The 25,186-nt window shown below is 36.2% G+C and overlaps 1 protein-coding gene across 2 annotated transcripts in view; it reads right to left on the reverse strand.

Moving 5' to 3' along the window:
- The window catches only part of LOC141432116 (ATP-binding cassette sub-family G member 1), a 64,899-nt gene that overhangs the window by 25,531 nt on the left and 14,182 nt on the right, over window positions 1-25,186 (reverse strand). For both annotated transcript variants that reach the window (XM_074093543.1, XM_074093544.1), the window contains exons 3-4: window positions 5,932-6,049; window positions 1,859-2,051 (exon numbers count right to left, since the gene is read on the reverse strand). In XM_074093543.1, the coding sequence (XP_073949644.1) occupies window positions 1,859-2,051; window positions 5,932-6,049 (311 nt within the window). The remainder of the gene's footprint in view (window positions 1-1,858; window positions 2,052-5,931; window positions 6,050-25,186) is intronic.

Raw genomic sequence — 25,186 nt, forward strand, 5'->3', positions numbered from 1 at the left:
TAAACAATGTTCTTTAAAAAGTTAAGTTTTCTGTAACCTCTATTGTGTGGACCTCTCCACTAAATCCGACCCTGGTAATTAGGTAGGTACAGTCAAGTGTAAAGATATGTATAGATTCAAGTATTGTTAATAAAAATAAGTAACCATTTAAAACTGCACAAAATTAGAATTATCCTAATGCTCATTAATATGTCCACATTGAAGAACTCATAAATATGTATACGTGCAGTACGTACACTAATTTGTATACATCAACTGTTACATTAACATATATACAATATTAAGCTAAAAAAATAAAATTCACATAAAGTTGCAAAAATATGTATACAAGAACTATAAGTGTGTCGTTGATGGACAGAGCGTGCGTAGAGTAGACAGTTCAAGACACTTTACGGTCCTTGCTGTGTTAATTCAAAATCAAATCCAATGCTTTAAAACCTTGTCCTAGGTTTAATATTATTTGTGATGATATAAATTACGCTTAACTCAAAGAATTATTATTTACTAGATTTCCGACCACGACTTCGTCCTCGAAGAACCAGTATTTTAACTATGAAGTGTAAAAAAATAAAATAAAGTAAATAAGTAATAGTACATTTGAAGTACATTTTTCGGTATAGGGTTTTAATATTTGTTTATTGCACATTCAAGTGCAAAGACACGGCCAAAGTTACAAAATTTATATGTATACCTACACGACTTTATGCACTTAACATTAAGGTCGTGTATACATATTTTTGTAACTTTGGCCGTGTCGGTATCATTGCACTTGACTGGTACACCCCCCATCCTGAGTTTCACTACGTAGTTCAGATTGCCTTCAGGCCTAAAAATTCTCTTTTCAAAATATTCAGCATTTGTTAGGTAATGGCCAGTGACTGGCCACTGTTAATGTTGTATTATAATTATTATTCGTAAAGATTATAAATTAAGTGACTGGCCACTTCAACATGCGTTTAGTTATAATTGTTATAAATCATGAATGAAGGATTGTGTTGACTAATAAAGTATAGACATTTATGAGCTTTATGGTGTTTCTAAATTTATGATTTAATTACTGAAGACATTTTATTGCACATGTATAGCGTACATACTTATCTTTCAAACAATGTATACAATATACATGTTTTTGCACATTTAGATGTTCCCAAATCTCTGATCTTAATGATGACGCCCTTCTTTAAAACTTTGCGATGTATACATATCTATGCACTTGACTGTACCTACATTTTGTTTTCTTGCAAATTATTTTCCACGGACTCTTAACGCATCACTCTACTCGTATTATTAAGAACTGTAAATTTTTTCTTTCAGTAGTACAGAGTACAGAGTACTACTGTTAATATTAAGATTATGTTTTCAGAATATACAGTAGTACTGTACTACTGTTAATTATCGAGGTTATGTTTATATTTAACATTCGCTAACTAGTTCTTTATCTCCCGGTTTTTAGATTTAAAGGGCGTCTTAATATTTTATATCGGCTGCGACACCTTTAAGAATAAACTATATCATATCATTAAACTCAGTTGAAAAGTATAGGTAACTACAGACTACAGTGAAACATGTGTACTTAATTACAACCACCTTGCGTCTTCATTTTTAGTCGCATAAATGAGCGTTGACGCCGTATAATTTTTGATTTTCTAAATTCATCAAAAGTACTAGCAATTAATTATAAGATGATTATAAACATCAGTTCAAGTAGTAAAGTTACTCTAGTACAATTTAATGATCAACTGTACTGTGTTTACCAGTTGTCAACTTACATTGTGATTCATGCGATTATGCGCATCCTTTTCTTACTATGCAAGTGGAAAGTAAAATATGTCAAACATTCTGAGTCACCTGTACTCACTTTCTCCTTTCTTTCCTGTTGGTGAAAAGTCGGCCAGCTAAGCGCTGCGGCAAGAGCCATGGCTTCATATATGGTGAGGTAGGCGCGGAGGTCATCGTGTTGGCGGATGTATTTGGCGCCGCCACGGCCGCCAGACTGCGATGCGCAAGCGCACACTCCGTTCACGGATATTTCACCTTTTGCACCTCGGGTTCTGTTAACGAATAAAAGTAGGTTAGGTTACTTTTTATTTGACAAAACCATTAGGGTTAAGTTAGTAGGAGGAATACTTCGAACGCTGCGGAGCATTATTTCAACAGGTGCTAGTTTCCTGTTGATTTTAGTGTGCGACTGTTTCTATTCTCTGAACAATAACAGAATTCTGGAGTGGTTTCTTCTTAGGAATGCTCTAATATTGTAAATTATTTGATTAGGTACCTAGATGAATATAAAAAAATATGGTTGTTCCTCTTAAGCGGCAATTACACTGAGTCGTTCGCCGCAAATGCTGCACTGCGGCGAACGCAAAAGTGCTAAAGAAGCATCGCCTTATGTGCCGCCGCAGTAGACGGATAGACTAATGCAAAAGTAGTTTGACATAAGTTCGGCGACCACGTTAGGTGAACGACTCAGTGTAATTGCCGCATTAATCAACACGCTCTATTCATCTCTGTCTAGTTTGAGAGTAGAGATGTTATTGCACCTATCTTATTTAGGCACAAGCAAAAGAGTATACGTTACGCAGTCCCGTAATTAAGACACGCGAAAGCTTTTGATTTAACAAAATACTTATATAACAAAGTAACGCACTGACTAACTAAGCGACAAATCACAACCTTTAGCCTCACTCGAGCAGGTGTATTAAGAAAGGATTTCCGACATTCCCATCAGCTTCATATTGTTCCGCTGGAGCAAAGCTATCACGTACCTAATGTTATTTTATTTCTTTATCTACAATGAAACGATTTACTTGATCGTGAAGAAACTATTATGCATCTGTAATTATTAATGGAAATAATTAACATACTTACCAGGAAAAAAAATACAATCAGTGCCTACCTACCTCGGTACCTACTAATTATGTTCTGCGAACATCATAACAATAAACAATTAAGCGACAGTCTAATAATGACAAAAATTTAGTAGGAAGAGAATAATTAACGGAAGGTAATTAAAGTAAGGTCACAAATGATCGGCTTTAGGGTTCCATACCTCAAATTTAAAAAGAGAAACTTACTTGTTCACTTTGAAGACTGTCTTTGTAGATGTGTCTGTTTGTCAAGATTGCACATAGATCGTGAGTATCAGCCTGGGCTTGACGCGCTACCACTAGAATTCTATTTGACATAAAATTACGAAGTTTGGCAAGAAGTAAGAATTGATCTGCAAAAAATAGCTTTCATTTTTATAAAAATACTATGAAGGACAAACTTATTTAAGGCTTGCTTTTAAATTTGAACCTACAAGACCCTTAGTGTTTGCGATTTGCATTTGTTAGTTTTTTTTATTGACTATTCCTTTATACAGATTTTTTTCCTTCACAAATATGCTAGTGGTTCAAAATGTCAACTACTTACAGGGTTAGTTCTACATATACTTTCCTATAATTTAGCCCTCCAAACCTACTTTTGGAACATTACCTAACATAAATATGCTCGGAAGAACAAGCTAAGTTGACGTCTTGTAACAAGTAAAAACAACTATCAGTACATGTCATTCTGACAAAGAAAAATGTTAATTTTTTAACTTATGCACAAAACAGTATTGTGTCGTTCGTGGAAACTTAACTTGCTGACGTAATATAATACAAAAACCTAGTGTCAATGAAGCACTTCTGCATGCTAGTTAAATTAATTTAGTTTACTGAGTACACGGAGGTTTTCCCAACATTACTAAGCAATGTTGACTTTGCGTTCATAAAAGGCAATTAAACCAAAATATTAACTCTGTTCAAATTGGTATAGTTTTGAATTAAGTTTAGTTGAAATAGTTTTTTGTTTACGTGTTTTGATCAGAATCGAGAAGAATCGATTACACTATGTTTTAAGTCAGGTTGTTTTTGTTTTTAAATCCCTTTTTTATTATGCCTAGTCTTAACTTTACGAATATGCAGCATATAATTTAGTGTTGTTGCATACTATTTAGATACTTACGAGTAGTTTAATACTGGCCGTTTTACTGTCAGTTTCATTTTCTTCTAAAAAGGTCGAAGCGCAAGTGACAAATACAAATTATGAGTTAGAAATCAATAGAATTACTGACTTACCAAAACTCATGAATATTTTTGGGAATAATTAAGGTATTCGAAAATAAAAGCGATCAACTACTCGTAGCTTAAAATTAAAAAATATTTTTGGTGTGTCTGAGGTTTTCAGTTATTTAATTAACACCTTTTATATACAAGTTTTTTTTGGTAGCATAGCGACTCAAATATTTGACACTCATTTATGACAGAGAAATTGCATTAACGTTCAACTAATGCTATTTCATAAATGTCACAATAAAGTTGTTTTTTTTTTCTCTATATTATCGTACTTATTAGGAAAAGACATTACACGTCTTTTACGTACGTTGAAATTGTGTAATTTGTATCATGTAACACACAACAATGTGAAATCTTTATTTTACACTAGTGTTTACCCGCGGTTATACACACGTAAATCATTAGATCCAGCAGCTGGATTAAAATTTTGGGATTTTTAAAAATTCCCGTGGGAATTCCCGAAAATTAAATCGTGGTTTTCATTGATACATTAAAAACAACAATCATGTAAAATTTAATGACTTTAAACTATTGTTGTTATTTCAAGATTTTATCCCTATCCCGAGGAAATATCGAGATAAAAAATAGCCTATCTATGTGTTATTCCAGATGTCCAGCTATCTACACACCAAATTGCATAACTCTAAGCCCAACGTTTATTAGTTTGAGATTTTATCCCTATCCCGTCCCGTAGGAATATCGGGACAAAATGTAGCCTATTCCAGACGTCCAGCTACCTACATGCCAAATTTCATGACTCTAAGCCCAGCGGTTGTTATTTAGAGATTATATCCCTATCCCATGGGTTATATTCTAACTTTTTTCCAAATTTCACCCAAATCCGTCCAGCCGTTTCATCTTAGTAGGATGACATATATATACTACCTACCTACCTATAATTATTATTGTGGCGTATGGTTTTGTTTGATGGAATATTTAGTAATATTACTTCCAGATTTTAACGTCTACAATATTCCATCTGACTAATAAAATTGTGATAATTCTCTTAATTATCGGTCATAATATTTACTTTTTATAGTATGATATTAAAATAACGGATGTTATTACGTGCACTAAGTAAATATCTAATAATATTCCAATATTTACCCGTGTAAACTCCATATTTATTATGAACTCTGGTAGTAGTTTTGAACTAGCCTCTGGATGTGAGTGAATGAATGGAAGTCGAAACTATTTGGGTGGACTTTTATAGTTTTTAAGGTGACATGTCGTTACCTTAATGCAAAGGGCGTACCTACACCGCCATCTATCGGCGGGTGATGAAAATATTATTTAATTCAAATGTTTTTCTGACGCTTGTACTATACTATTGTACTATTACTTTCAAAAACAAAAACGAGATAGACGAACTTCCACGTTCTTTATTTAGGAAATGCGCAGATCAACTGGCTCTACCATTCACCATTCTAATTAATCAATCCTTTAATGAAGGCACATACCCAAATTATTTAAAGAAAGCCATAATTACACCTATTCACAAAAAAACACTCAAACAGATCCAAATCATTATCGTCCCATAGCTCTTTTACCAACAGCCTCACAAATATTTGAGAAAGCAATGTACTATCGCGTTATTAATTTTTGTGAAAAATATAAAATTTTCGACGATTGCCAAAATGGTTTCCGTAAAAATAGGTCAACTACTACAGTGTTTTCTCTTTAAAAAAATTAAAGCATGTAAAATCCAGAGATACCAACCGTAAAGTCCAGTTTTTTTTTTACAATTTAGTGAAATCCCGGAGTTTCAATTTATCTACTAGATAGCGATTGAAGCCGCGACTAAAAGTACCTAGTTTATTAGTGTACTCACGTGTAGCCAGCCAATATATTCAGTAGAGTAGTTTTGCCCGCTCCTGAAGGGCCCATGATCGCAGTGAGTTCTCCAGGCTTGAAACATCCATCCACGCCGTCGAGAATCTTCCTTGGTTCTGTCAAACAAAATAAACTTATATATTCACACTACTTATTAAAATTTAAGAAACCTGTGATAAAAGTATTTTATTGTGTTAGCAGCTTTTATATTTTCATTATATAATTTTATGAAATCTGTGATATTTTACAGTTTTACCTACTTTTATATTAAAATGAAGAAGTATAAACGTGACGGTAATTTTATGTCTCCTGTACCGTTACCAGCACCAATATGTAACACAATAAAGCGTGCATAAATAAATATCTGTCCCAAATCTATTACTAGGGCCGGTTGGACTTGCCACATATTTTTGCAGATGACTGTACCAGTCTGGTAGCATGGTGTGCGGCCCAGGGCCCGGTTGTGTGTGGGGAGTTGCGCCGTATTGCAATGAGGGGTAAGCATAACATTAAGTAGTTTAGTTTTAATTAAGTAGGGTACAATAATTGTTCTAAGCGAGCGCAATATTCGCCAATAAACGTCATAGTTTGGCGAAATTAGTGATGTAACTAAAATTATGTACCTTTTTTTTTGAGAATAAATAAAAAAAGTACTAATTAGTTTACCTACCAAACAGTGTAGTACCTACATATGTATACATAATTTATTGGATCAGGCGTTACTTTGCGGAGGTCCATATCAATAAACTAAAAGAATTTCAGCAACAGTTAATAAAACACGCCTAAACAGTAAATAAATAAAAATTCAAGGTAGTTTGTAAAATATATTAATATTTTGTGGGCAGTTTTGTTTTGTTTGAGAAAAAATATAGGTAGGTACTAAGGGAGTTACAGTGACAAAAGAAAACGTTTGTTGTGGTTTGTTAGTCTAACATCTTGTAGCATGGTGTACGGTTGTGTTGCTCTGAAGATGAGCTCTGGTTGAGTTCGAAACGCGTCAGTGTGGTGTGGTGGTGGTGAAGATAGGTTTGTGTGATTTGTGTGTATTCTTACAGTGTGGAGGTGGAGGAACTCTATGAACGCGAATATCTTGCATAAGTTTAGCTATCATAAGGTCGCGGGTGAGCAAAGAAATTCTTTTAGTTCATTGATATCTATGCAGTTTGGGAGAAAGAACACCAACCAAGTGCGAGTCGGATGTTGTATGTAAGTATATTATAATGTTATTATTTATTGATGATATTATGTTGTGTTGATAAAAAAACATGTTTTCGTTTTTTACCACTATTATGATAATATTGTTTCTTTTGTTCGAGGCTGAATAGTTTGACTTTTAACTTCAAGTAAATATTTTCTATTGGTTCTCCTTTAAATAATAAATTTACAGTTTGAATTGCCATGCATAACGGGTGACTAAGAAATCAAAACTGACTATGTTTATGCTAAGTGCTCCCACACAGTCACGTCGTCTCAGGAAACAGGCTCAAGTTTTATGGGTTCGTTGTCTCTTTCGACCCCTTTTTCATTTTTTTAAAATCTTTAACTCACGGCCTGCATGAATATAGTAGAGAGTAAAGATGAAACGACCCTGCCATCAGGTAACCGTATAAGGGTTGGGTACTTTACTATAATTTACCTAAATATAAGTGTGCTAAATCATATCTTACATATATCATAATTCATAAATGTGAAATAAATTAGTCTGGAAATGTCTTAATAACTCAGTAGGGAATAAACTAAACCGGACTACTTACAATTTATTATTGTTAGTTAATAGAATAACACATATAATACCTACTTAAATTGAGAATTAGAAAAAGTGGATTTTGCAGACTTTTTTATTTAAAAAAATAATGTTTTTACGGCTTCATATGTGTCCATTTAGAGAAATTAGCACTTAAAAGATGAAGAATGCCAAGAATGTGGCAAAATGCACACCTATTTTAAGTTTTTGTGGCCACCAATGTATAATTAAGAATTTACTTAAGTAACCATTAAATTCCAGTCTCATTCTCATGACAACAAGATCCACACGTGTTTGATATATAGCGTGTAATCCTTCAGACGGTATTCATGTCACAATCGACCTATCAATAAAGAAACGAATTACTTCCACTCGTCAGTATTGACGTCAATCGCAGGAACATAGAATACAAATGTTAAAAGGTTTATCCTCGTAAATTAAGCATAGACAAGTGAATATGTTATTTAAATTTGGGATGGGGAGGTACTGCTGTCACGAATAAAGATTGAGTAAGATTGAGTAAAGGTAGGTATAAGTACATGGCAAAGGCCTCAGTAACAAATTGATTAATTGAGAAGAATTTATTCATTATGGGTTATACTTTTATTAATATTAAGTTTTTTTAATAGTCACACTGGGGGCCATTTTTTTTAATCATGATCAGATGCAAAAATAATCCTACTAATATTATCTGCGTAAGTACTTATATGTATGTAGGTACGTGCGTGCCTGTGTTTGTTACTATTTCAAACTAAAACGAGTGGGCGAATTTGCATGAAATTTCGTATTTAGATAGTTGGACGTCTGGAATAACTTACCTATAGGTTACTTTTATCCCGATATTTCTACGGGACGGGATTCACGTTTGTAAAACGTTTAACGCTGGGTCTAGAAATTTTTAGTTTTTTACGGTTTTTTAGTTATGAAACTACGATGCAGTTTTGGAGATTCCGATGGGAATTTAGTAAAATTTCAAGTCAACTGCCGGATCTAAAGGCTGGTTCATACTTATTAAAGTTATCAAGTAGTTAACTAAATTTTAACTTAAATTTAAGCGACTTAAAGCGTGTAAACAATTAATTTACTAATAAGTTATAATTAAGCATGCAAAGGAATAAGTAAATTAGAATTTTGTCTATTTTTCGGTTAAGTGGGTGGGCGTGAATTATCACTTGACACGTTTGGACAGGCACGATTTAGTTAAAAATTAGTTGAGTGTATAATAATAGTTTCGCGGAGCGGTCGTGTTTTCGTAAGTTCTTGTGTTTGAAGAAGAGAGAAGAACAAGATCTTTTTTGAAAATATCGAAGTGGTCAAAACAGAAGACGGTCGTCCATCTCGGGCTAACTAAAGAACTTAGCTGATGCGAACGTGGTAACGCTTACTTAAAATCAAGTTGCTTAAAATAGAGTTAAAATTTAGTTAACTACTTGATAATTTAGTACGTGTGAACCAGCCTTAGTTTACGGGTGCGAAGCCGCAGGTAATGTCTGGTCGTGTGGGCCTGTAAGAACCGTGGCTTATTATTTTTACCATAGGTACTGATAACTGTTCATGTAACGTCGGTGATAACATACGTTTGGCAAAAGACCACCTTACACTACACTAGTACGTGTGCGTACACTAAAAGCGAGGTCATCATCTTTATCATATATCAGCCGTAGGACGTCCACTGTTGGACATAGGTCTCCCTCCCCCATAGACCTCCAGTTGCTTCAGTTTTAAGGCGGGCTGCATCCACCGAGAACCAGAGGCTTTAATCAGGTCATCCGTCCATTTCGTTGGTGGACGTACTACTCGTAAGTTCCGCTTGCATAGCCGCGGTCTCCATTCGAGAACACTTCGGCCCCAACGGCCATCTGTTCTCCGTGCTTGACCATTTCCACTAAAAAGTGAGGTGTTGCATCCAAAAATATGACTAACCAACTCACGCTTTTCTTACTCGATCTTTCTTCACTTACTATTTTTGGTACATAACTAGGTGTATTTCTTTGCTCTGCGTTGTCACTTGAAATTTTTTTGCCCATTTGTGACCCGAAAAGGTCACAGGAGTCCGTTTTATGTGGTTCATTATAGCGTTTTTGGAGAAGACCTACGTGCAGCAGCGGCAGCCTTTCGGCTGATGATGATGATTTACTCGTTCATGTCGCTACTCGTACTTTAGACACCAATTAAACCAATATTACAGTCAATTTCATTGCAAGGGTCATGTTCCGTCAACGACATTGATTGGCGATGGCTGATGACAAGACAAGGGAATACAAGGGATTTGAAATAATGTATTCAGCATCCACGCGCAGTCTCCGTGCGGCATCACAATGAGATGGTGTTTTTTTTGCAAAACGTATCGTTGAACAATTTATGCTCTTTAATTGCTATCCTGACGCACAAATGGTTCTCACATCACGTTAGGTGATCTTTTGGTATAATTATTTTACATTATTAGACAACTCTTGTATAATTATCGGATATTACTGTCAGTAAGTAATGAGAGGTCTAACTGTTTTGTTAAATACAGGCCATTACAGTTCAATTGTTTTCATAACAATTTAAGGAAATTCACGCTATGCTATAAACTAGAAATAGAACTCATTCATTGTATTCATGGTGTCTTAACCTTTGACTGACGACCTGGTTTTTACGTATCTAGCAATTACATCGATGTACTGTCTGAGAGACGTCGATTTTAAAACTTGGTACTAAGAATTTAATTTAAAAGTTAGATTTTTTTTAGCCTTTTTATTGCATATAATACTTGTTTAAGATAATTAAATAAAATATTATAAAAATAAAACCAGGTGTATTTTAAAAATAATCTGTATTTATTAATGAGACCACAAATTTTATGAACTAAATTTTAGGAACTTATCAGTCGCAGTATTTCTTATAATAAGGCAAAACCTAACAAAAACACATAAAATATCTTTAGTTCTTGAACCAATCAACGAATTTAAATAATAAAAACACTTCTAAATTAAAACATAAAGAAAATGACAACAGTCATAGGTACAGGCACATTACTGGGCCATTCTACAACCACTGCATATTTGAAGGCAGCTCGTAAGGCACATGAGTTTGTTATATTTGCAACAAAAATACTTTGGAAATCTAGGAGGTGCCAGCGACGGAGCAGGAGCCTTTTTTCGTTTTCTGCAAGCGTTTTCCTTTCTCCTAGGCATTCTGGAATTATATAGTAATATAACTTAAGCACCGACGTCACGTCAATAAGACACCAAGTTATACTAAAACGCCGAACAACGTACTTACGTCTATGAGACGGCGACAGCTCCACTACGGTCACGTGTGCACCCGCCGGGCTCACGGCGTCGCTGGCTGGGAAGAGCAGTACCGCGAGTAGCGTATTTTGAAAAATATTTTCAAAACAAAAGTGACGTCTGTGAGACGTATAGGTCGTCAATTAAAGGTTAAGGTTGATAAACGAGGAATTATGAACGAGAGTCCTGAAGAGATAGAAGCCCAAATTCTAAACCTCCAGCCTAACATAACCTAACCTCCTTTTTTATACGAGAACCTGGCCGATATAAGAAACACGTACGACTTACGTGTACCACAAATAAAACAAAATTTTTCGCTGAGCGATTCCTCGGGCAGCTCGCTTTCTTTCCGGTAAGCTGTAGAAGCCACCATAGGGCAACAGAAAAATACGTACAAAAAAACTATCGCGTTCACCCTGCCTCGTATTGCTTCCAGAGGCCATATACTTTATAATTCACTTAGTGTCTATGAATATACGATCTTTTTCTATCCTCATAGGAAGGATCCTATGAGGATAGAAAAAGACGATGAATGTAATTGGTAGCGCCTACGAGTTAGACAATTCGGCTTCTGAAGTGTGTTGCCGGGGCAACGGGAAGTCTGCGAAAACCGTTGTTGACAGTCAGTTGTAAAACTGTGAGTAGTTGTTATTGTGTGCCTAATCCTAAGAAATCAAAGGAAAACAGTCGAGGTTTACTATTAATTACGAAAACCATACTAAATAAATGATTTCACGTCCCTTATCTTGCTGTCAATCATCGCCAGTCAATGTCGATGCGTTGATGATTCATGACCCTCGTAAGGAAATTGGCTGTTATTGTCATGTAAAATAGGTACAATGTGCAACAGCATAGCAAAGAAAAAATTAACGAGTATACAAACATCAAATTTCTATAGCTGAGTAGTGTACTTTGTGAATTGAGAGATTTTAAGCTGAAGTGAAAACTAGCTAGTTAAGCTGTTATTTGTAAACCTTCTCCCCTGTCTCGTATCCGGCTCAAACGTTCCCGTAATACCCCTCCAGACCCTCCATACCCCTGGCATTACCCCTAGGGGTAGGGTGGGACTGACCCATACCACCGTGGTGCTGTAGTAAGCGTAGCGGCTAGCGGGGCTCCGTAGACCAGTGCCCTTAGTGTAAGTTTTCGGTTACAAAATACGTCTCGATTGCGTTCGCGTTAAAATCTAAATTTGTAAGGAAACACGAACATCGCAAACGTTCCGTCCGCTAAAGGCGCTGTTCGTGTTTCCATATAAATTGAGATTTTAACGCGAACGCGATCGAGACATATTTTGTAACCGAAAACTTACACTAAGGGTACAGATACGCAAATGACCTGAATTTCATTCGCGAAAGACTATACTTATATTTGATAAAGTGATTTATGATTACGGTACTTACCTATAGTTGTAAGTTGTACCGTCAGCACCAAAAGTTGCTGGATTTGAGAAATAAAAATAAAATTGACGGAGCTACGCGGGGCTCCTATTTCTGGGCGGTTTGCCCTTCGGGCATAAGTAGCTACCTAACTAACCTAACCTTCTTAAAACCCGTAACTTACTACAACACTACGGTGGTATGGTTCAGTCCCACCCTACCCCTAGCGGTAATGCCAGGGGTATGGTGGGTCTGGACGGGTATTACGGGAACGTTTGAGCCGGATACTATACAGGGGAGAAGGTTCTACAGACCCACCATACCATACCCCTGGGTAGTGCCAGGGGTATTGTGGGTCTATAGAGTGTAATACCAGCAACATCACCCTGATGTATTAATGGAGACCTGTTGCACCAAATACGAGCCAGAGCGAGGGTCGTAGCCCAACTCCCTAAACATCTCATTATTGTAGTAATTGAAGTTATTTGTGGATAGCGCAAATAACGTAACGAATTCCAGCAGAAATCTAAAATAAAATCATTTCAAATTTTTTTCTTTCCGCAAGTTATTTTGAAGGGAAGCCAACGATTAAATTCATTACCTCAAAACCTCTATTTGGAAGCTAATTGTGAAGCATTGATGCTTTCAACACTACGATATCCTGCCATAGCCACAGAATATATAATAGTACTAACGTACAGAATGGCCACGCTCCGCCCCGCACCGGTTCGAGTTACCCCACCCCTCAAGCGCAGATTGCAGGAAAACCGCAGGAAAGCAGTCAGGTGCGCGACGCGATGTACGTAGGCCGCACGGCACTAAGGGAGCAATCATTTTGCGAAATCGTAACGGTAACCTACTTACTTCCTTTTTCTAAATAAATAGTGATTTCTGAAATTAACGCGATGAATACATGAAATAACTACCTACCGAATGATTCTTTTAAGTTTGTAGACGTATATATTGTAATTGAAAATAATAATGCTTAAAATACGCAAACAGACACATTTTAAGTAGGTTTAAATAAATCGAGGATATTCTGGCAGAACCGGATAAGTGCACAATATTTATTTTTTATACGGTTTTGCTAGATAAATAAAGCGGAAAACATTGAGTATGCCTATGTATTTAACTTTAAAAAACATTGAACTTATTCTGTTTTGCCAGAATACCCTCGAAATAGGTAAGATTAACGATTACATTTATTTGCACATATCTAAGCCATACCTACATATGAGTACGCACTTATAGTACTATACGGTTTTGAAATAGTCAGCCCTGTGCAGCTTACGCACACATCGACGCGTGTACAGACATCGTCGTGCCTATGTAGATTCAAGAAAGCGTATTTTGTACGGCGTGGCCGCCCTGTGCTATAGCTAATCAAATTCTTCTAATTAGTTTAGGGTTCATTAATAACTATGTTGCATATGAACATTGATACAGTTTCATCAGTATTTTTAAACACAAACGAGGGATAATTTTTAGCTATATTTCATGCTTTGCGTTTGAGGACTCATTCTAAATAATTCACGACTTTTTAGGGTTCTGTAGCCAAAACCGCAGAAACTAAACCTTTATAGTTTCACCATGCTTGTTCGGCCGCCTGAATGTTTGTCTATATTTTTGTCTAATACCTACTAGACAGCCGTACTTTGGTGTGGGTGTGTACCTAATTACGCCGTTTATAGGTACAGAATTATTTACTGTAGTCGGAGAAAAATCGTTGGTAAAAGTTTGCATACAATTCTCAAATCAGTGCAAAACATTCACGTTCACGTCCGTTTTTGTGTCTTCGACTCGATTATTATTTTTGTACCAATTTTCAATTCGATCGCTTCAGTAGTTTCGGAACAAATTGGCTGTGACAGACGGACAGATAGACAGACAAACACGCGAGTGATTCTATAAGGATTTTTTGTTTTTTGTTTTAAAAGTACGAAATCATAAAAATATATATATTTAATATGAATTATTTATTTTAAGCTGCGAAACTTGATGATATGATGATACTTACCACGCTTTGATACAATTTATAAAATGTACTCCAATTCATAGTAGATTTTCACATTTTGCACACGCTCTTTATACTCGTATACAATACATATGTAGGTACTGAGCGGCAAAAAATCTGGCCCTCATGCGGCATGCAGTAGGTACCTAATAGGTAATTTTGTATGTAGAGTTGGGCAAATTTTGTGTAATATATAAAAATGAATCCCTATTTCCCTCGGTCACGGCATCACGCGTGAACAGCTGGACTGATTTCGAAAATTATTTTTTTGTTGTGTTTGCTATTGTCAGGAGAAGGTTCTTATAAAAGAAGATTTAGAAAATAAAAATAAAAACTACACCTTGGGCAAAGCCGCGGGCACCAGCTAGTACTTTTATAATTAGGTAGATTTTTTAATGACTGCATCGAACAAAACAAAACAATCCAAGCACAAACTAATCGGTTTGTGCTTAGATTATTGAGTGACCCTGTCCCACATTTTAATATGTCGTTCATGTGTACGTTTTCGGGACATTTTGTACGAGTAGCCTATTTTTGACGTACGTAAATTAAACTATTATCAACAAGGTCACGACTCTGCTAATCTTAACTTGTACTAAGTATATTTTTATACGTAGGTAGATACAGTTAAGTACGTACAGTTTTTTTTACCTGCCATATTGTTAAATTAATTAAACCTGCGAATAGTGACTGTTACCAGGGCCGTGGTTTATTTGTTCTTCTATGCAGAATTAACTTTAGAATGAGATTTAGTATAACAAAACAAAGGAATAACATAAGAAATAAGGAACCTTGACTGTCTTACAAAATGCTGTCAATAATGAAATCATCAACCATGTTTGATTGATGTCGTCCTGAGAAATTAAAATGTGATTACCATACAATAACTTATGTTTATTGATGAATATTTAGCGGCACCAACTATTTAGGAGCCATGATTCGTACTTAACAAAGACGTGTTAGGACCTTAATGTTAATGCGTGTAAAGGTACCGCCTGTGCTGATCAATATGAGCTATTTGGATGTACTTGTATTGTTTAATGCATGTTGCACTAAGTTGAGATGATCCTTTGTTGATGATATTTTTGTTGCTGTCACCGGATACCACATCAAATAACAAACAACCAGTTTTTAATGACTCACAGTTACTTATATACACCCACCCATTCGTGATAATGATGCATATGTCGGCGGCCGATCGTAAAATCCGCCAGATCACGAAATTCCTAGGCATTTCGTGAAATGGTGCCATTTCATTTTGGCTAAGGGACATCCGCCATATCGTTCAAAACTCACCGTTTAACGATTTGCATAGTGATGTTTAGGCAGATCATGAAATTCCTAAGCATATCATGAAACGCCGCCATTTCATGGTTTGGTCAGTTTAGGCAGATCATGAAATTCCTAGGCATTATCATGCAATGCCGCCATATCGGTTCTGGCATATCGCCGGCCGCTGCCGCGGCACGCTCGCTTCGCTCGCTCGGCTCGTTCGTTGTGGTCACTATTCATTCTAACCACTCCTCGCTCGCTCGTCGAACCAAATTTTTTTTTTTCGGCATATATCACGATGTGCCCGGTATATAACTAGGAATATCGACGATGCATTGCTCTAATTGATCTGCCGTATTGTTTCTCAGGCACATCGTGACAATGCCTGGCCAATGTTTAGGCATATCATGAAATAGTGCCATTTCACGTTATGCCTAGGAATTTCGTGATCTGGCGGATTTTACGATCGGCCGCCGACATATGCAACTGTATCAAAAATCGGGAGCACTTAAATGACGATCACGGTCTACATCCCGTAACAAATACCTACACATATATAAATAACAAACATATCAAACAATTCAATCGTACTACTGGAAGTGGGTAACGTTACATACGGATAATATTTGTTTAGTCTTTACCATGATCTCTGAGAAAGTGCATGTACCTGCACCTTCGTCAAAATACCAGCCAAGCACGATTCAGACTCGCACACTGTCCATACAAATAAAAAAATATAATACCTATTTCTGCAAAAAACAAATATTTTTGCGGGTCAGTGATTTTCCGACTTTTTTTTGGCTCCAAATTTTTCGCGTTTATCTCTACTATTAATTGTTTTTTTACATTACATTTACATTTACAATTAGTCATGCATGGTTGAGGGGAGGCCTGTGCCCTGCAGTGGGACGTATATAGGCTGGGATGATGATGCATGGAACCCAAAACCGTTAGCGACTTTTTAACATCATTCTAACAGTTATCATAGGGATCATTGCATCGTTCAATGTACCTATACATAAAGTTATTCAATGATTCTTAAAATGTGTCCTTAAAACTTCATTTAGCGAGTATAAAGTTGTGTCAATTTGATTGAATATTGTCTTCAATTTGATATTGTAGTATTGTGTAAGTACCTACTTACCATTTTAGCAAAATTATTATAAATAGGTACCTCGACGAAATAACATCTTGCATCGATTTACTCGCTAGGATTAAGATAGTTTGAATTGACTACGAGTGTATTTCGCAAAGTTACATTCTATTTTCGTATATACCTACTTACTTGCTAAAGTTATTGAAACTAGTTCTACTACAAAAAAGGTCGGACTGCAAACGACAAATTATAGAATATGAGTAAATTGCTTGAAAATGCCAATGACTGATTTGAATTATTCATTAGAACCAAAAGTTCAGCGTTCCACCGATAATAGATGTTATTTTTGTAAATTTATTTCATATGCTACACATAGTAAGTTTGCGTCTAAGATGCAGTTTTTAATAAAATATTTTTATCGACTAACTACTTTTTTTGTCAATTTTCTTATTTTGCATTATCATTCAATTTACTTATATCTATGCATGCCATGAAGTGACCAATGCTAGGTACTGGACGAAATACTTCTTGCGAGATTTAACTAAATCCAATTAACTTAACTTCTAAAAGGTCAAAATACAGGTGCTATCCTATTGGACATATAATATTTATATTGGTATTGGGGTTGCTTTATTAAGCAAGTTCTTACACTACACTGACTACTATCCAGATCTAGTGATGAAATATTGCAAATAATAACTCTACACCCTGTACAGTACCTAGTATTGGCGGCTGGTTCGGGCAAAGCCTCTTTATTAGGTACTATTTACTTTTAATTTTTAATTAAAATTCACTGCAATCTGACTGGCAGGGAATAAAAAGTCAGTTGCTCTGTCAGATTGGTTACGCCAACTTTGTATCTTTCAATTTCCTTAATATCTCTGAAAACCATCATAAACCGTGTTTTTATTTAAATCATCAACATAAAGCTTTTAATGAACTGAAACAATTAGGTAACTACTTTGCTCACCCGCGACCTTAATTCATTGATACGGACCCCCGCAAAGCAACGCCTGATTCAATACGTATAAATACAGCCTTTACTCACGATTACCTTTACAAACTAGGTCAACGATATGGGGTGAACGAAAACGTACTGCAATAAGCTTGCAATAAGCAATAACTATCTATGATTTAGCCGTTGATGTGAATCCATGTCAACAGGCAAGTCAACCTTGCTTACCAGCTGCCAATCATTGCGTCAAAGTAAGCGTATAACGAATCAGTTAACCAACAGTCTTATTAACTAAAAATGTCAGGTGGCTCTGCTCCAATGAGCATCACAGAAAAAAAAGAATAAATCACTTTTTTTAAGATTTATGCATTTTGCGCATATTTGTAAGAGCGTTGAACGCATAAATTCTGCAGTGCGCTTGCCATATTAACATTATTTATGTAAAAAATCTGATATGATATGTGTAGCAGCAGCTCGTGTAATATGCAATTTAAATAAATCAACAGTCGACGTGATGTGATACCTGGATTACCTAGTAACTAGGTAAAGGATTTTTTTTAAACAACTTTGCCAAATAATTTTAAACGTTAATAAAAAAATATCAATCGATTGCACGAAAACTTGTTCCTTCGGTTTCGTCTCCATTGTAGAACTTCTTAGTTCATGAGAATTGTTTGCGTTTAATTATAAGGGGGTTAAATAGTGCACTCTTTATTTTTTTATTCAATGTTTAAATATTTACTAAATCTACCAGTGTTGAACCTTTGTGCTGCTAGTGTCACATTGTCATCCATAGGAATCTCATAGGAATAAAGGAAATCATAGTGAATTGATTATTAAAAGGTTTCACCTAAGTACAGTCGCTATGAGATATATCCAAGCGGCCAATGTGTCCAAATATTTCTGAGCAAGACCAAATTTCTATAAATTCTGCACACTGTAAATACCATTTAAATCACAGCTATAATATTGCAATTCCATAAATATATAAGCACGATGTTTTTCAATAATTTCTTTGCATACGTCCAGCCAAAAATATCTGCAGGGCTACCTACAACGAAATTCGAAAAATCGAAGTTTCTGTCGTTCGGTCCTTCTTTTTTTTTCTTTTTTTTTGTTTATAAAGCGTTTATAATGTGCTTTATTACATTACAATCTAGCCTATCTAGGCTAATAAGCAATTTATCTTTAACTTAAACTATCTAATCAGGCTATCTAACTATTTATTTGAAGTTTACCACGAGCTTTGCGGTGAAGGAAAACATCGTGAGGAAGCCTGCACAAACCGGCGAAGCAATTCAATGATACGTGTGAAGTTCGCAATCCGCACTGGGCCCGCGTGGGAACTATGGCCCAAGCCATCTTGTTCTGAGAGGAGGCCTGTGCCCAGCAGTGGGACATATATAGGCTGTGATGATGATGTTGATGATCTAATCAGGTCCTTCTGACTCTTATATTATTATTATTTAATACGAGAGCGAGAGGGACGGTACGTACGATACGAACATCTATTTTCGAATTTCGGAGTAGGCCCTCTCATCGCACAATATGTCAAACGTAGGTATCTAAGCAATAAGTTCTTTCACAAAGATCTCCTCATTTGAGGAAAATAAACTTTATGTCATTGTCATACGTAGTATAATTTCTGCAGATTTTTGTGAACGCCCTTATTGCCTCGACGCACTGCACTTACTGCTGACGTATGCAAATAAATTATTGAAAAACAGAGTGATTAGATGTTTATGACATTGCAGTAGTTATGATATAAATGGTATTTGCAGTATGCAGGATTTAGTGAAATTAAGTGTTGCTTAGAAATATTTGGACATCTTGGCCGCACCGATATATCTGATAGCGGCTGTACATGAATCAGTTGGTTACTGTACATCATAAAGACTAACATATTTTAAGCCCAAACAATAACAATTTTACAGATGATTATAAAAAAAGGGAACTGTCGTCTTGCTAAATTCATCTTCATCTTGTAAATGCATCTTCTTATTCTATTCGTAAACCAACATTATATAAATCATGTACACATAGAAATCGCTATCTGTTGATTAACTAAGCTTTTAATTTAATGTTATTGACTGGAGAAAGGGATGATCCAGTTCGATAAATAGACATGTGTAAACATTGTACTTTGCATTTATGCAATCTAACAAATGTGCTGACTTGTTACTATAATGTACTCAAGTGTTACGTAGTTGCATAATCATTTATATGTTTAGCATAGTTGTCATAATTAATTGATCATTTCAAGCATTCTTAGTCACGAGTAAGCAATGATGGAAATATTATTATACAAGCATGATTATATTATTTAGTGCAGGTTACCAACAAAAGATTTAGTTCATCCCATTACTACTCGTATTATTTTTCATATTGCTTGCCTATTTTCGTTAGCGATTTCTTTTATTAGTTACGGTTAACTGAAAAAAAAATCATTCTTAACAAGATTTTTTGTAACTATATTTATTTTTGCCTACTATGGATTTTCTAATCCGTCATATTTTTTTTTAATAAATAGTTAAGATAAAAATAAAACAAAAAGCAGAAATACGAGTAATATTAAATATTACAAACTAAATTTAAATCTATATTAAAAACTAAGTTATATCTAAAAAAAAACCCCGCGACATTGTGCCGAAGATGCTGGCAGCATTTCCTCGTTGAATCGCTAGGCTAATTCTTTGAGCGAGGTAGCTGCCACCTCTTCGGTCACCGGTGGCATCTATATGCCTCTTGAAAATCTCTTTGAAGAGGCTTAGTGCTTCTGGGCCCCACGGACCAAGGGTCTCGACACCGAAAGGGATGAAATTATATTCGGCGCCGAGACCACTGTATCTGCTTATCTTGGTGATTTCGGCTGCCTCTGCTGCGGCTAATGCCCTTGTGGAGGTCCGGTGGAGATGCGAAGGGGCTAGTGTGTCTACATAGGTAGCATCCCACACCAGGATCCTTCCCATACTCCACGAGATCAAAAACATACCGTCTGGTCTCTCGCCTTCGTCTCTTAAAATACCCGACGGCTCCATAAATATGCGAAAAAATTGCTAAATTAATTCGTGCAAAAATTACGATTTAGGTTTACTGTGGTTATGCCAAATAAATATATTAACATACGAACATTCACCCGTAACTTAGAATTCTGCGATTCTGCTTAGAAGTCTGCGTAGAATTAGAATAGCGTTTTTTTGTGGGAACTACACCAATTTCCCGGATAAGTGAGCCAAATACGAGTATGACAGCTAACTTTGTCATTACTTATAGATATTAGTGAGATAAACTATTTATATTTCACTTGGTTTAATAAAATAAAATATCTGCCGTATATTCCGTCTGTGGCCTCGTTCAGGGAGAGTTTAAAGAAATTATGGCTGGACACTGACACCTGAGATGAGATTGTTTCGCTTTTGTAATTGTTGGTTATTATTTCCTTTGTTTTATGTTAGTTTTAATGTAAATAATGTCGTTTTTATTTTATCTCTTTTGAGTATTTCTGTTTTGTCTCTTTACCGCACCTCTTGTTTTTTTTCTTATCCTCTATATAACCAAATGTTTTTTCCTAACTAGGTTAGCTGGAAGAGATCCCTTTTTAGGGATAAGCTCGCCTTTGTTCTCCTCTCTGTGTATTTGTATTTTTTTATTTTTATGTGCAATAAAGAGTTTACATACATACATACATACATATCTTGTGAAAATGTATAACTATACTTTGTTACAGAGATAATGTTGATATGATTAAGTATCTTGGTGTAGTAGTTGATATCTTTCTTTCAAAGAACATGTTTCCTCATTAGAAGGTAAAATCAGAAAAACTATTTTTATGGTCAAGTCCCAACGTAAATCTGCACCTAAATATATATTAACATTAGTTTATAAAGCCTTATGCCAGTCTGCCCTTACGTACTGCCTGTTAGCCATGCTAACATCATCGGTGGCAGCGGTGGCATCGCTAAAACTACTTTGCCAGAACTGAAGACTGCTCAACGAGCAGTGCTTAAGGTCATGCTAAGTAAACCTCGCAGATTCCCCACTAAGGAACTTTATTGTGTAGCTAAAGTCTTACGTGTACGTGAATTATTTATTTCAAAAGTAACTACAGTAATTCACAAGTTAACTGTCTCATCCAAAGATTTTGCAAACCTTACCAAACAACGCAAATATAAAATACCGACACCGACCATAAGAACAGCATTTGCGAGGCGATTGCAATAAATACAAACATTACAATAAAGCGTGTAAGCATATAAGAAATATGAAAAAGTTATCCCAAAAAAATCTCAAAAATGTTATTGAAACTTGGTTGATGACTCTTAGCTACGATGAAACTGAGGAGGTTATTGCAGGCAGCCTATAATTAAATTTACACAAATATACACACGCGCACACACACACACACACACACACACACACACACACACACACACACACGCCCAATTTAGGTTAAGAATTTGCTTTGTGTCAACTTAAAATTCTCTGGTCTCCGCGATACAGGCCCAGAGTCTAGTGCGGAGTCAGCCGATTAATCTAAATTGTAACCTTGTTATATTTCAAATAAATTATTTCTGTCTTTCTTCTTTCTTTCTTTCTTTTAGTTCAATGTACTTACTTTAGAAACTGGCCGCTTGGTCATGTCATGTCATCGCTCGATAAGGTTAAGTTTGAAGGCTCTCATTGTCGATTACTTTATAATTGAGGTCAAACAGAAGGGTTATTTCCAACCGAGAAGAAAAGGAATAAAAAAATAAAAAAACAGACAAGTGCAAGAAAGAGGCAAGTAAAAATACGCTTGCATTTCACAAAGATCAATTCGTACTTTAGTGAATAGTATAAACTTTGCCCAATGTTACACATGGAAAGCGTCCAACTTTTGACTATTTTCTTTGACTGTTAGGTATAGCTACATTACTACTAGTAGTTTATAGCTATATGATAGGTACTTCTTTTTTTTCCGATGTGTTGAAACCTTGCAGCTGACATTGTAGTTATTAATAATTACTGATACGGTAACACTCTTTGTCAACAAAACGCACATATCATATTATTTATGGGTTGTATGAAATTACTGTAGTCTCGCCAGTGCAAACAAAATGCCGAGAAAAGTTATCGTTGGACGCAAGCCCGTCTTCCCCTAAAAAAAGGGCTAATAATCGCAAACGAAGGTAATTTTTTTTTCATGACGTTAAAATATCTTTATTAAACAAAACTTTCTAACAATAAATTAAAATGATATAAATTGATATAAATATAATTGACCTAGTCCCAAAAGTAAGCTTAGCAAAGCTTGTGTTATGGGTACTAAACAACGGATAAATATAATTATATAGATATAGATACATACTTAAATACATATTAAACACCCAAGACCCGAGAACAAACATTCGTATTTTTCATACAAATATCTGTCCCGACACGGGAATCGAACCCGGGACCTCAAGCTTCGTAGTCATACTAGCCATCTGGTTGTCTAAACTAAAACTAACCTACTTACAAATAACACCCCCCCCCCCGGACACCGTCGCTGCTCATTGTGTCCAGAAGGCTGGCAGCATTGCCACGTTGGATCACGAGGCTGATCCTTTGCCCAAAATAGCTGCCGGCCCGCTGGTCACCCATAGCATCTAAGGTGCGTTGGATATCTCCATGGCGATTCCCACGACCCCAGAGTCTCAACACCAAACGGCGCAAAAATGTAGCCTTAAACTGCATATTTGCGCCGTTTCAGTTGCTCTGCTGTTGCTGCTGCTGCGCCGGCCTTGGTGGACGTTGCTGGGACATGCGATAGTGTCCACGCAGGTGGCGTCCTTCTACCTTGCTTCCACGGAAGATCATAGAGCATACCACTTAAATACGGATGATAAAACGTCCCAAGACCCAAGAGAAGCCAAGCGACATTGGTACTTTGTCTAAAGCAGCCAGATGATCTGCCGAGCACCGGTTCTGAGCATCCAACCAGGACCGTCCAAGTTATCAGCTGGTTGGCCGATGATGCTATGGATGGAGGACAAAAACGCTGGAAGTGCGACACTTGAGATCTGTCATACGTGCCGAATCGGGAGCGAGGCCTGGATCCACGCATGGTCATTCAAATTTATATTGAGGATGGAGGTGAGAGTAGATTTTAACTGTAGGTCTGAAGGCTCCATTAAATGAAAGAATTTCAAAGAGGGCTGCATCTCAAAATGTATGTGAATTTGGGAACGAAGAGACAATATCTTAAAATGACTATGGCAATGTGTGCATTAACTTTGTTAAGGCGGTTCGAATGTTCTTTGTGAATGTTTAAAATGTTCATCAATTAGTGGCGGTATGGATTCGGGATAGAGTGGAGCACCAAGAAGGCGAAGGGAGCTCTTGTCAATAATTTTGATGTTAGGTGCAAAACAATTAAATTTGGAGATGAGGTCAGATACATCAGGTAGAGAAAACGAAGGTAATCCATACTAACATTATAAATGTGAAAGTGTGTGTGTTCAACATACTAATATTATAAATGTGAAAGTATGTGTGTGTTTGTGTGTGTGTGTGTATGAAACGGAGCGACGGATCGACGTGATTTTTGGGATATATACAGTTTATGGGCCAGAAAGTGACATAGGCTACTTTTATTCCGGAAAAATGCACAGTTCCCGAGGGAACAGCGCGCGATTACCGAATTCCACGCGGGCGAAGGCGCGGGCAAAAGCTAATGTATAATAAATATAATCTATGCAGTTTGCCATAGCGAAAAAGGACTCCGCACGGGATCCGCTCCGCTTGCAGTGTAAGTTGAGAATTACGTGTCTGGCGTTAGCGAGTAAGACGATGCACTTGAAAATAGTTTACACGTTAGGTTCTGTCCATCACTAATGAATACAAATTCGTATGCTACTCACAACTGCAAAGTATAACGGTAGAGATTTTGAGATTTTATATGCGACCAGCACTTGCACTTAGGTAATATCTTCCACAGCGGAGCGTGCATAAATATCTGATATACTCGTACGACTTCATTTCTAGGGCCTATATATAGGGCCGGTAGGACGTGTCAGATATTTTTATACGCTCCGCTGTGGCAGACTGACAGGTGACTGGACATGCTGATCCCTGACCCTCATTTTGACCCTAAGCATTTTGAGCAGCTTCCTCGGTATTCGGAACTACCTCAGGAAGAGCATTTCTTTATTCACACTGTCGTAAGCTTTTGTGAAGTCAAAATACCATACCGCTATGTGTAAATTTTATCCAAACACACACAAGCACATATTTACAAGACTAAAGAATAAATCTGCTCCTGGATTCCAACTATTTTCTAATGTCTATCACCACCAAACCGGGTTGAGGTCCCCACTATTGTAATTTTTTAACCAACGGACGTATCTACGAGTAAACAGATTTTAGGTATCTTTTGCAATAGCAATAACATAGCATTATTATTTTGTATTGCAGACATTAAGAAAATATTCTCTCTGTTCCATTAATATTTATGTAATTATGTAAATTCTTTATTGCACATAAAAATAAAAATACAAA

This window comes from Choristoneura fumiferana, chromosome 10, assembly GCF_025370935.1.
Source record: "Choristoneura fumiferana chromosome 10, NRCan_CFum_1, whole genome shotgun sequence".
In the NCBI taxonomy this organism is placed as follows: domain Eukaryota; kingdom Metazoa; phylum Arthropoda; class Insecta; order Lepidoptera; family Tortricidae; genus Choristoneura; species Choristoneura fumiferana.